Source organism: Lactuca virosa, chromosome 3 (genome assembly GCF_052849685.1).
Source record: "Lactuca virosa cultivar CGN04683 chromosome 3, Lactuca_virosa_CGN04683_v6, whole genome shotgun sequence".
NCBI classification, from domain to species: Eukaryota; Viridiplantae; Streptophyta; class Magnoliopsida; order Asterales; family Asteraceae; genus Lactuca; species Lactuca virosa.
The window spans coordinates 348,872,671-348,887,184 of NC_136428.1; the positions used below are offsets into that span (position 1 = coordinate 348,872,671).

General features: G+C 35.7%; 1 protein-coding gene across 1 annotated transcript; it reads left to right on the forward strand.

The window, feature by feature from the left end:
- The first annotated feature begins 1,719 nt into the window (after positions 1–1,719).
- On the forward strand, positions 1,720–2,307 carry LOC145164860 (zinc finger BED domain-containing protein RICESLEEPER 4-like). Its single transcript, XM_079083524.1, has one exon. The coding sequence runs from the start codon at positions 1,720–1,722 to the stop codon at positions 2,305–2,307; it is 588 nt and encodes a 195-aa protein (XP_078939650.1).
- Positions 2,308–14,514: the final 12,207 nt, after the last annotated feature.

A 14,514-nucleotide genomic window follows, 5' to 3' on the forward strand; every position in this document is an offset into this window, starting at 1 on the left:
ATTTCACAGAGTAGGGATCATAGACAAACATAGTGTGCATACTTGGAATATGGCATAACTATTGTTTGGACAAACATAGTGTGCATGCTTGGAGCATGGCATGACTATTGTTTTAATTCAAGTATTAGGTTGATAAATCGAAACATTATACAACGAATAATGTGTAATCAATATGGTGATAAATAAAATGTGTTTTATTTATATTCATAAGTTCTGAGACCATATTGGATTCGATTATTCTTGTGTTTCACTTTGCATGTTTTCACTTCCCGAATAACTAGGTTATTCAAACTCTCCACAGTCAATCGTACATTGGAAGTAGATATGAATCAAGGCTGTCATGAATTGGGTTTGTAGATGTCTAAAGTGTTTAGACATAACAAAAGTTGTTGCAACATTCATGAGTGCTCCTGGAATGAGATTCGAGTATTGGATTAAACCCACACTCATTTGAATCACTTCATGGATTTTATCACGAGTAATCATGAGACGATAATATCTTATATTCTTCAAACAGAGACGTGTGAGTTGTAGTTGCGCGTCGGTTGCACATTGACATATGTAAACACAACCAGTAACTTGGTTGTTATAAAACATATCGTTGTGTGTAATTTGATGAGTAAGTGAAAGCGAACATTTGGGTCGAAGTTTATCCATTCCTTTTACCCTTGGAGGGATAAAAGCGATATATGTGGGCCCTCGATGATTTGGTGATGACAAACGTAAGTGCTCGGCCAGGCCTGGACTGATTTGATTTGTTCAATTAGTCGGTCGTCATAAATCGGAAATCGAGAAACAACAAATGGACAGATAGAATGATTATAATCCATGTCTCAGTCCATATGATATCTAGAATGGAGGAATATAGGATCCCTTATCTTATGGACACGTCATTGACTAGGTCAGAGTTCGACAGCGGCTTTTAAGAGCTACGGTTGCTAGTCGGGGTCTTAGAGTCATATTTGAAATAATAGTTTTAGACTTATCCAAGTGGGAGACTATTGGATTAGATGTCTAAGCCCATAACTATTATTGGTATGTACTCGACCCGAGAGTAGCATGGTCCGTTTGTGTTGCATAACACCAGGACAATTTGTTAGGATGGACTCTTGAGAGAAGGTTATGTATGATTTGTTAATATATTATAAGTTATAATATATTAATATGAAATCATATGTTTTAATTAGTATTGATCATGAATTAATTTGGAATTAATTTAGTGATCAAAAGAGACTAATTAAATCTATGGGGACTATGTGTTGGGCTTATGATCCATGTTGGACCAAGTTTATGTATGAATACATAAAGAGTAGAGATGGGCACAAAAACCGGATTCGGGTCTAGGATCCGATCCAATCCGGAAACCGGATATAGTCAAAACCAGATTTGACTGAACCGGATCGAATTAATCCGATGACTGGATCCAAACCGGTTCCTCGCTTCGGACTACATATCGGATTATACCCCGGATCGCAAACCGGATTCGGACCAAACCGGATCGAAAACCGGATCCGAACCGGTTTTTTTTTACCGTTAAAAAACGGGAATTTTTGAAAAAAAAAATTCCTTATAGCCGTTGGAAACCAAAAAAACGGCTAGTTTGACTTTTCTTGACTTTTTGGCCTTTCTAAACACATATAAATACAAGCCATTTTCTCCATTTCCATTTTACACAAATTTCTACTACTTTATACTTCTATTTTCATAATCTTCCAAAAAATGAGCTCCCGAAATTCTACCGCGGGTCAAGAGTCGGATGCAACGGTGGTTAAAATCTTACCAACCACTCGGAGTAAAGATGTGTGGGAACATTATGATTTGTGTTTGTTGTCGAACGGGAAAGAAAAAGCAAGGTGCAAGGAATGCGGGATGTGTTTGGGAAAAGATGGCAATAGTACGTTGACGAGTCATACAACAAAAACGTGTCCGATTGTAAAAGGTCAAGGCGATCCGGATCAACCAAATATTACTCCCGACGGTTCGATCTTTATTTACAACAATGATGACATTCGTGAAAGCTTTTTCAAGTTCGTCATTCAAGAGGGCTTGCCTTTCAACCACTTCGACAACCCACGATTAACAAGGATTTTGCGGGAAAAAATGCAACCACAATACCGGCAAGTAAGTCGCACTTCTATTAGACGTGATGCTTTAAAGTATTGGGATATATCCAAAAAAGATATGCAATTGGGATTTTTAAATATAAAAACCGGTGTTTCTTTAACTTGTGATGTTTGGTCCTCCACCGGAACTTGTCCCAAAAGCTATCTTACCGTCACGGCACATTGGATAGATCCCTCTTCTTAGGTAATGAACGAAAGAGTTATTGCTTTTGAACTTTTTGCGCATCCTCACACGGGGGCACGATTATTTGCAATTTTAGTAAGCGTTATAGAGACTTATAATTTACACGACAAAATCTTCTCTATTTCGTTTGACAATGCAAGTAACAATACCGCCGACGCAAAAAGATTAATTGAAAAATATAAACCTATTTTGGATGGCTCGTTTTTTCATACTAGATGTGTTTGTCACATTATTAATCTTGCCGTAGAAGATGGTTTAAAAATGATTGATTCGACGATTGAAAAATTCAAAACTGTGTTAACTAGAGTTTTTGGAAAAAATAAAGCTACAATGGAAAAAATATCGAAAATTTGCCATTTCAAGTAACGTAACTCCATATAGTCCTCATTGGGATGTTGACACTAGATGGAGTTCAACATGCATGATGTTTGAAAGTTTGACACGCCAAAGAATCGTTTTGCAATTATTTTACGACACAATTTCAAAAAGGAAAAAACCCGGTTTTGGATTATGATTGGGATTTGATGGAAGAGTTTGTGGATATGTTAAAAGTTTTTAAACAATCAACCACTTTTTTATCGGGCGTGTATTACCCTACAAGTCCGTTGTTACTAAATGAATTATGGTTGAGTTCCGCACAATTGGAGCGTTTTGAACAAAGAAGTAAAATATTTGTTTTGGTTACGAGACCAATGAGACAAAACAAAAGAGCGTTTTGAACAAAGAAGTGAAATATTTGTTTTAATAATACTTTTACTAATTTGTTTGACATTTACGCTACAAAATATGGCAATATGTCAAACACTTTTGCAAGTGTAACCAACTCTACTACTGGTGTATCAGATAGTGGTGGGGGTCGAACGGATTTTCATATCGACATCTATAACTACCTTTTGGATGAACAAAACAAAAGAGCACGCACATTAACCCCTAGTAGCAAACTTGGAATTTATATGGGGTCAAACTTTTTAAAATTCATGAGTGCACCACAATTTAAAATTTTGGATCTTTTGGCTTGGTGGAGAGAAAAGGAAGTGCACTTTCCTATTCTCTCCGTCATGGCCCGCGATTTACTAACCGTCCAAGCTTCCACGGTAGCTTCGAAATCCGCTTTTTCTTTTAGTGGTAGAGTTTAATCAAAGTTGAGGACGAATCTTACCCCGGTTGCGGTAGAGGTTTGCGTTTGCTTGAAGGATTACTTGGATTCGGTGGAACGTATACAACACTTGGCATCACTAGAAGGCCCACTACCACAAAATGTTGAACCAGAGATCATGGATGAAGAATATGCACAAGGCTTATCAACACCTCCGGAAGACGAAGACGATGACGATGAAGACGAAGACGAAGATGAAGAATATGGTATTGATGAGACCCCTAGTTATTTGCGTGGCGGTTGAAGAATATTTTAGTGAAGGCGACACGAAGTGGAAGACCACAAAAACTATTTCTATTTGGCTAAATGTTATAACGCCACTTTATTATTATTATTATTAGTTAACTAGTCTGAAAACTCTTTCTAATTCGACGTTTGATGTATGTTTTAACTATTTTAATGAACCTATGTTGCAGTTTGTGTTATATATGAGGTCCAAAATTTGTTTTTTTTTTTTAAAAAAAAAGGTAAATCGGATCGAATCCTAACCGGATCGGATTAAACCGATTCGGATTCGGGGGTCGAAAAACCGGTCAAATCCGGTTTGAAACCAGTTCGGATTTTGGGATGATTCGGATTCGGTGTGACGTCATGAAACCGGATCGGATCAGATCCTGTGTTTGTGCATCTCTAATAAAGAGTTGGGCCACATGAACCATGGATCATAATACCCATGGGTATGGATTTGGGTTATAACCGTGACCCTTGAAATATCACATATAAATACATACTCCATTGCCCATAATTGCCACTTGCAAGTGCTCTTTTTCTTAGAGAAATATGGGGGTGTTTTGGTGCATGGAATTCTCTTTCAAGAGTCACTTTTGTCCTAGGTGAGTTGTGATTCCATTTGAGGTGCAACACTTGGGGCACTAAGTTCTTAAAGGCTAAAGTCTTTCTAGCAATACCAAATACATCAAGACTTCAAGCCACATAAAAGGTATGTTACTCTAACTAGTATCTTGTATTGTTTATGTCCATTTGCATGCTAGTTATAGGCTTAATACCTTGGAAACCATTTACATGTATAATTAGTGAAAACATAGATCCAATGTATTTAGGGTTGTATGTGCACCATAGGATGTTGTAGTATACAAAACCCATCAACACCTACAATGGGCTTCATGCCGAGTGTGAACATGTCACCTTTCCTTTTCGACTTAAGCAAAACTTCCTTTGTTTCTTTATTAAAGATGACACTTCCTTCTTCATCGAAGACTACTTGATTGTCAGTGCCCATAAGAAGTTGCGAAACACTTATCAAGTTGTTTTGTAAGCCTTCGACATATGCCACCCTGTTCACTATAAACTTTCCATTTGTTACTTTGCCATAACCTTTCACTTTGCATTTTTGATTGTTTCCACACTTCACAACTCCAGCATTATCCAAACTTCGAAAGTCGCGCAGATTCTCCTTTCGACCTGTCATGTGACGAGAGCAACCATTATTGATATACCAATGTCCATCGTATTGCTCTTCACATAGTACATGAGATCAATTAAAAGAATTTAGGTCCCCAAGGCTTTTGGGTCCTTGGATATTAGTTTGAAATGCATTATGAAATGATGAACCTCGTACCCAATTTCAAACTTTTGACTTTATACTGTCTATTAAGTCAACTTCGACAGAGTTGGGCATCGAAATGTAATCATTTAGTGGTTTAGGTTCGACACTGACTTTACCTTTTCCATCAAGCGTTCGTTGTGTTTCAACCTCTGTCATAGGAATTTTTTTCCACCTTTTCACTAATGGATTCGATTTCAATGATGATGAACTACCATTTTGTGACTCATTGAAGTAGCTTTTGTAAGCATACTGAATTATCTCTTCAAAGAACTTTCCTGATTGGTATTGCTTCCCTTTGCCTTCAAACCAATGATTGATATTATTTACATCATTTTTCCCTTTCACAAAAGAAGCTTTGACTTTCTGCTTTGATTCTAGATTTGGAAGATGTGGTTTTGTTGGCTTAAACGATTCATTTTTCTTCTCTTTTACTTCCAATTTTTCAAAATTTCGTTTTGGAAAAGATAGATTTGGAGAATTGTGAAACCACTTTTGATATTGCTTATTATAACCAACTGATGTTTGATTAAAAACCTTTTGTCCTTGTGGAAAACTTCTTTGACCTTGAAATTGATTGAAATTTCTTTGTACCTTGTTTTCTCCAACATTTCTTTGAATTTTGTTTTGAGCAAACCTCTCATTTTGAAAATTTGAAACAAAGCCCTTGGACTTTGATTTTGAACAAAATTCTCATTTCTTTGTGTTTGAACAATTGGAGTTCGAACTGGTTTGTGAACATTAGATTGATCATTTGGAAAATCATTTTGCTTTTGAGTGGACTTATTTTGAACAAAGTTCTTATTTTGATAAAATGACTTAACTTGTTCAGACAGTTTTTGCTTAAAAACCTTATGTTTTTTAAAAGTCTTGACATTTTTGCAATAGAATTTATTTCGTGCTTTTGACATTGAAACACCTTCCTCTTTTGCAACTTTTTAAACATTCTCGTTGAAAATTTGTGACTTTGTCTTTTGATTTTTCAATACATTTTCATTTGTTTGAACATCAAGTTTTGATATTTTAGATTTTACTTCCCAAACTCGTTTCGGTATTCGTCTTTGAAAAGTCGTTGAGTTCTTGTTTAGAGTATTTTCAATGGTGCTTTGGTTAGAGAAGAATCCTTCGTTTGTCACACCTTTTTTATCTTCTTCAACAATTTTATTTATCTCAGGATTCACATTGTCACCATTTCCTGTAGTGACAAACACCTGATTTGGAAACACAACTGCATCGGTGCATTTGAAAGATGAATATACAACTGATTTGGATTCAAGATACTGAGAACCTTTATCTTTCATCACCTATTCAAACTGATCTGTTTCTCCATAAACCTATTCGACAGCAAGTCGGGGAATAGTTTTTTTAATCGAAATTTCATCCTCTTCACTATCAGTCTCATAATCATCGACAACCACTTGGTCATATTCATGACCTTCGATGTAGAGGGTTGGTCGGTGTTAACCTTCTCCATTGAATCATGACAAATTTCTTTTCCCTTGGCCATCGAAGTGACATTAATGACAGATAATTGAGAACAGTCAATAGTTTCCTCTTCCTCAATTTCACTGATATTGTCATAATCATCTTCGATATCAGCAAAATTTTGTTGCGAGTTGAAAGTCGAAGTCTCAATCATGTTCAAAATTTTGACTTGTTCAGTTTTAGAAAGAGTCACATTCACAATATGCACTAATTCATTAGCATTCAAGCATTCATCATTTATAACAATTCCATAAGCATATGAATCATTAGGTACTTTTATCAAATTCTGATATTTTCTTTTCACAATCATAGGAAGTTGCATCAATATTCTCTCTTTCGTATACTAAGAAAGGAAATAACTTCCTATGTTGCTCTTTACATATGTCCTAAGAATGATGAATTTCAGTTAGTTTTGCAAGCAATCTTTTAGCACTGTTACAGTAAATATTTTGTTGTTTCATTAACAAAATATTGTCTGCCCTAACCGAATCCCTATCTAGAGTAATATTATGCAGTTGTAGCTCTAGAATATCTATTCAACTCTTCTTAGACTCCAAGTGTTTTTGAATATCTAGCAAGAAATTTTTTGATCGCTCAGCTTCGCTACTAACATAGATTAGCATATCATTAACTTAAGAGAGAGTATCATCAAAACCAGATAAAACAGTAAGATAAGAACTTGAAGTAATGTTAAAAGATTCAAGAAGAGAACATACCTTCAATGACATAGGACACTTGCCTGCTCCTATTAACACGAACCATCTCCCAGTTATGTTTTCCTCTTCTGAACTGTCCTCTTCGAATCGTGCATACATCGAACCATGGGTAGGGTTTCTCATCTCTTCACCGTTGGAACCAGATGACCATATCTGGTAGGTTCCATCCCGTTCAACACCTCCCTTCGCAACCATTGACAATCCTTTGGTCCTTGCTCTCACCTCTTCCAGCCTTTCGACATAGTATGCCTCATCTTTAACTCTCTCCTTCTTCTCCTATTTCTTTCTCAACATGCAATCTACTGCAAGATGATTTGCACCATTACAGTAATTACAGTCGAACCCTGAATCTCCCTTCAACTTCTTCTCAGCCTTCTTAACAACACTCTTGCTTTCTTTCTTCTCTTCCTTCGACTCCACTCTTGTTCCTTTCCCAAATGAAGTGTTTCCCTTGAATTCATTGTTGTTTTTGTATTTCGGATTGAAAGACTTCTTAAATAACTTTTTCAATTTATTGTGGGAATAGTAAGCCACAGCCTCATCCTCTGAATTCATCAAGAATCCTTCATCTCTAGAACCAACTTGCTCAACAACTTCAATCTCATATTCCTTTGCTGACACCTTCAACATCTAGGCCAGTGGACCTCCCCGATTCATCTTCCCTTCTTCAACAGTCTCATTGATTTCGCTCCCATTAGCTTTTAGCACATTATACAAGTCTCCCAATGAATAGCCATTGAAGTTTTGCTAAGTTTTTATCATCAAGCTGATATTCCTCCATTCTTTTTGCAATCCCTTCGATAATGTGAGATTGTATTCAAGAGTTGAGTGTGTAACTCCATAATGGTTGCACATGAATATCAACTCATTCAAGCGATCATAGTAGAGTTTGATGGTTTCACTTTGCTTTTGCTTAAATTCTTCAAGTTCTAGTAAGCACTGCTTCACTGAGCTCTTCTTCGTCTTCTCACTTCCTTTATACTTTTCCTTCAAAGTATCCCAGATCTCTTTAGTAGTCTTGCAACCTCGAACAAAATTGTAAAAAACTGGTGGTAGAGCACCACGAAGTTCACGAGGACACTTTTTATCATTTGCTTCACACTTGTCCTTTTGAGACGCCATACCAGAAGTTGAACCTGCGTTACCGACTTGATCAAACATATTTCGATGGTCATGACCATTAATTAAACATCTCCATGGATCCTCATCGATTCCGCTAAGGTAATCCTCCATGCGATCTGACCATTGTCCGTAGTACTCTGGAATAAGCATTGGAATCTTAGTGGAAGATCCAAGCAGATGAGAAAAGCTAGACATTGGGTTCATATTGAAATTTGCCATTTTTGTATGGACAAAAGTGACGATAAGATTCAGAAAAAGTGATTTAGCGGATGAATCTATCACAAATTGTTCAGAAAACACTCGATCTATCAAATGATTGCAGAATCAAAACAAATCAATCAATAAGAACATGTTTTATTAATCAAAAGTGCGGAAATCTTTTGAATCAGAATGTGCGATTAAAAAACTTTAGAAAAAGATGAGAAAACCAAAAATGATTGAATGTATCCTGCTTTGATACAAATTGTAGTGTGTTTGAATCGAGTATTAAGAGCAAAATCAAGAACCAAAAGCATTAAGAACACATATGTAAATAAATTATGTTTGGCTCATTGATTACGTCTGAACAAGTATACAAGAAAACAAGAGAGTAAAGAACTCAAAGCCCAAAAGCTACTCTAGACTCATATACTTACCGTATTTATAAGGTGATACAGACGCATACAAAAAAATACGTAAGGACTAGACAATTAAGCTTCAACATTTATAATTGACTTACATAATACAAACATATCAAAGTGCTTGACATCGACATCGACACTATCATGACCCAAAAGTACTTCGACACCTCACTAGATATTTCGAACCTTACATGTTTGGCTTCATATATTATGTTAGTGTTGGGCTATTGATTTATCGTGGGCCAATGTGAGTTTTTGGAAAATTGGTTATTGATGGACCAAACTACAATAAACCTTAAAATGATGTGTAACAATTGGAAAAAAAAAATTGGTTAGAGTTTGACAGTCAAAACCACTGTGAACCGTTAACGACCAATTGTGTGTAAGTTTATGTTTATAATTTATTTTAAAGATATTATATTCATAATTATTTTTAGAACGTCTCAAACTTGTCAACAAACCATCTATCATAAAGACCGAATCAAAATTTTCAAAATAAACTTTTGCATTGAGTATACCTAGGACTAATGATCAATTTGAAAAGATTATGTTCTCCTGATTCTACGGATATAAAGAACGTTGAAGACGGAGATCGTATGAGAAAGTTACGCTCCTTTTTAATTATAAAATCAGTATTTATCTGATTGTCTGAAACGAACTATGCACTACTTCGTTTGAAATTGCTACGAACCTCATAAATTTCTTTTAATCATGTTTTTTTAACTCATAATATGGTTTATTATTTAATTTCACTTTTATGGTATTTTTAATCTCGAACAAAATCAAATTCGTAAAATTTAACGAATAAGATGCAATTAATCGCGAAACTTTAAACGCCATTTGCCGGAGTTCGGAGTTCTGTATTTCGGAATTGAATTCCATCTGCATTGCTGGAATCATCACGATCGTTATAATATGCATTCACTTTAAAAAAAATTATGAGACAATATGATGGCATGGAAATCGAGAAACGAGATTTATAACACACAAAAATACGTTGCTTTAACTATTACCTAAAATATATATTAAAAAGTCAATGAATACTTTTCCAATAATTCAACAATGGCTTAAATTGGAAGCTAATAGGAGTACACAATCATTTTTTTAATGATCTTTCTCTCCCTCTCTTTTCTTAATTCTCGACCAAAGAGGAAGAAACCGGTGACCTTCTCCGGGGATGACAGCCTTCATCTTCTCTTACTGATCTCGATCTCAACTTCTTCCCTTCTCTTTGTTACTTTTTTTCCGTACTTGTTGTTAAGAACACACCACGGGTGGTGGTTGTTTTTTTCTGATGAGATCAAAGAGGCAACAAGCTCTTGCCTCTCTTATTTTTGTTGACCGGAGCACACCGAGAAGCCACACCAAAACACCATCAGTTACTGCTGTTATTCCTGATTTCCACTTTCCCTCTTTTCTTCCGTGACTCAGTTGAAAAACAAAATAGGAGGAAGGAGGCTCTTGCCTCCTCATAATTTCTCAGCCACGCCAGAGCTTCCCATCGACTGCCTTCGTCGTTCCTTGTTCCATTTGATGGAGACGAAGCCATCCCCCTTTTTTTAATTGTGTTTGCCTACTTGACAAGACCAGTCCTTCAGTTGTATTTTTAAATCAAAACAGCCTTTGTTTGATTTATATAACCAAATCAACCCCTCGGTTGAAATAATTATCAAAATCAATCCCTCTCATTTTTTTTTTGAAACGGCAAATTTAAGCTATTCCTAAACTACACCTTAAATTCACCTATGTCCACGACGAAACTTGAACCCTCAACGTCAAGGATGGAGGGCAACACCGGATGGTAACCCCTCTAAGTTAGATTCTGGATTTAATACAATCTCATTTAATTTAAATTTTAACAAAAACCTTTGATTTTAAATTATTACAAACAACCCCTTTAGTTTAAAATATCACAAAACGATCCCCATGGTTTAATTTTAGTTGAAAAGGGTGTTGATTGCGGTTTCTTATGTCAAGATTCTAAAAAGACGAACCAACTACAAATCTAGATAGATCTCATGCTTCAAGGGTGAATTTCTACTGTCTCTATTTTTTAAAATTTTTCATATTTAGGGTAGAATGCATTCGTGTTTAATGAAGTCTGGATGATTTTCTAGTTTTTATATGTTAAAATGCATCATACTTGTTAGGGAGGAGGGAGTCGTTCCCTCCCAACCCACTGCCACATCACCTTTTCTCTTTTATTTTTCTTCATCTTTCCCAACCCACAACACACGGAAATCATATATTTCTCAACTCACTCAATTAAAAAAAATACAAAACAACTAAGGTACAAGTTTTAAAAAACATGGTACAAGAGAAAATGAGAGAGATAAAGTAGAGAAAGATGATGAAGTGGGTTGGTGAAACCAATTAACCAACTCGTTGAAGCGGGAGTGGTACTGTCGGTAACTCTATTGCTAATTAAGATTTTACATTTGATTGTTTTGTATTTTATTTAATTCAATGGGTTGAGTGGGTTCAAAAAGATAGAGTTTCTGTGTGTTGTGGGTTGAGAAAGTTGAAGAAAAATAAAAGAGAAAAAGTGATGTGGAAGTGGGTTCAGTGGGTTGGGAGAGAACGATTCCCTCCTCCCTTATTGGTTTGAAGTTATAGAATAGCAATCTAAAATGCGATAAACCACCAATAAATCTATTACGCGTGTTAAAAGAATATATATTTATACTTTATGTGAAATATGAAAAAAAATATATTAAGAAAAATCACAAGATTATAAGTTTATTGCAATAATAGTACAACATATTTGATGATTTATAAAGGTCATGTTATTTGTGATACATACGTTGGAACACGTTAAAAATATATAAAAAGATATTATATATAATTAAAAATGTAATACAACTTAATTATATACAAAAGTAAGTGTATTCCTGAAATCTAAACGATGTTTGAACAATTACATAATAATTATATCAAAAATAACCAAAAGCAACTAATAATTATGAAATTATGTAAAAATGATTTCAATGAACAATTTTAATATAATTTTATAATTATTATAAAAATATAAAACATTTTTACTAAAATTGTGAAGTTTGCCATATATGATAACATAATTGATTCCCATATTTAAGAATCATTTTATTAGGAAATTATGTAACTTATCAATTATTATGGAAATTGTTGGTTTCACATTAGTTGAAACCTAAAAAATATTATAAAAGCAGTTGTTATGTTGTCCAAATTTCGTCATGACGGACAATAAAATTTGGAAATCCTTTAAGTCTTATGAATCTCAAGTACTAAAAGACTTTAATCAAAGATTATCCCTAAACAACAAAATTATAAGTATTCAACATATCTTATAACAAAAATTTTAGGATTAGGATGCCTAGACACATTGTTAGGATCCAACACAGTCGAGTTTCCCTATATGAGTTATGTTTTGTTCTCTAAACTAAGAGCACAAATCTTAGTGAATGTCCTATGTTGTATAACCGTTAATCCATAAGGAGTGTGGAAATGTCAGGTATAGATCGACGACCACTGATCTATACGGGTAGACATCCCGCCCACATATTGTTAGTTACAACGATCTTTTGATGAGTCAAATTTGGCATTAACGTTTCTATTTTATGTATATCAAAACGTGGAAAAAGCTTTGGTGATGATGTTTAGGATGATCCCTTTTGTGTTGCTGCAGAGATCTCGTGTGGTAGTGTCGGTTATGAGCTCATTATAGACACCAATCATTGTTTTGTTACTATATGGAATTGGATTAGGATTCATACAGGATTTTTGTTCTTTTACCCTATGAAACTTCCCAAAATTAATGACCAAAAATTTCATTTTTAAATCATAAATAAACCTTAGCTATTAAAATCATTTCATCAAAACATAAGTCATAGTGTCTCAAAACATCATAAACGGTATATCTATATCAAAACGTATGTCAAATATATCAGAGCAAACATCCCATGCTAAAACATCATGGTGTGTGCAATGCAGTCATACCGAGCTCTTCCCTTTGCTACCGGAAGTACTTGAAACCAAAACTGAAAACTGTAAGCAAGAAGCTTAGTGAGTCTCCCCAAACTACCACATACCATACACATAATCACATAAAAACATATTGTGGGCCCCGCCCGGCATCAAGCAAAGCTCGGTGTACATATAAACATATCAACAATAGACATAGAATAATCACATAATATAAACATATAAACATTCCTCGGGCCCCGCCCGACATCGGACCGAAATCCGGAAAGCATACAAACATTCCTCGGGCATCCCCAGCATCGGACCGTAATCCGGAACATACATATATAGACACATGCAAGAATCACAAAGACATCAAGCATACAAACATTCCTCGGGCACCGCCCGAGATCGGATCGTAATCCGGAAAACATATAAACATTCATCGGGCACCGCCCGACATTGGACCTTAGTGTGGAACACATATAGTCATAAATACGGGTCGGCATTGGTGCCTTCGACCCGTTCAAACAGGAGGAAAACTCAGATCCAATGTCAGATGCTAGTTGAAACGTCTTTTCTCCGGAATCAGCTCTACTCACTCCCTGAAACAAAACAACCCCTTAGATACCATTTCATACTCATAACCCTTTAGGGTCAACTATGGTCAAAGTCAAAGACAAAGTCAACGTTCCAAGTTGACTCAACTCGTCGAGTTATCCTTTAACTCGCCGAGTTCCCATAAATCTCAGAATCGTGCCTTTTCAAATCAACTCGTTGAGTCCTCCCTCAACTCGTCGAGTTCTTCCTTTTAACAGAATCGGGACACTTCAGCCCAACTCATCATGTTCCTCTATGAACTCGTCAAGTTCTTCAGTCTGTTAACCCTTCTTAATGCGTTAAGCCCTTAATCTTCAATCCAAGTCCCATATTCCAGATTTGGGCCGAAAATACATTTAGGAGGGTAAAGTTGGTTTCCAACTTTACCCATTAAAACCCACTCTAAAAGAAGTAAGCTCTAACCCTAACCCAAAAAGGCCAAGTTCTTGATCCAAAAACAACCAAAACTATAAGATAAACCATGATATCATAGATTTGGACTTTAGCGACTAAATGATCATGTAAAGTTCCAGCTTTCTCTACATGCATGGCCATTAGAAGCTCCAAAAGGCCAAAATGATGGTGTAAAGGTTGCATGGGACTTCCATGGCCATAAAGTTGGCACCTTTATGCCATGAAAACCCCTTAAGACCCTAGATCTGAAGTGTTCTCCACTTGGGACGTCCAAATCCAAAGATTCACAACATTTGGACCAAAAAAAGCAAGGAACTCCAAAATGGAGATCTAAATAACCATAAGGCAATGCTCAGGCTTTATACCAGCAAAATGTCGTGGATGAGGCAAGGATTCTAGATCTATAAGCTCCTTCTTGTGTCCTCAAGCTTTACCTTCTTCCAATGGCTTCAAGTACACACTAAAACACTTAGTATGGCTCACAATCACTCACAATAGCTTTAGGGTTTCGAGATTTAGGGTTAGGGACTTGGAGGCTGGAAATAAGGCCAACACCTTGGGGTTAAGGTGTTTAAATAGGGTGCAAACCCT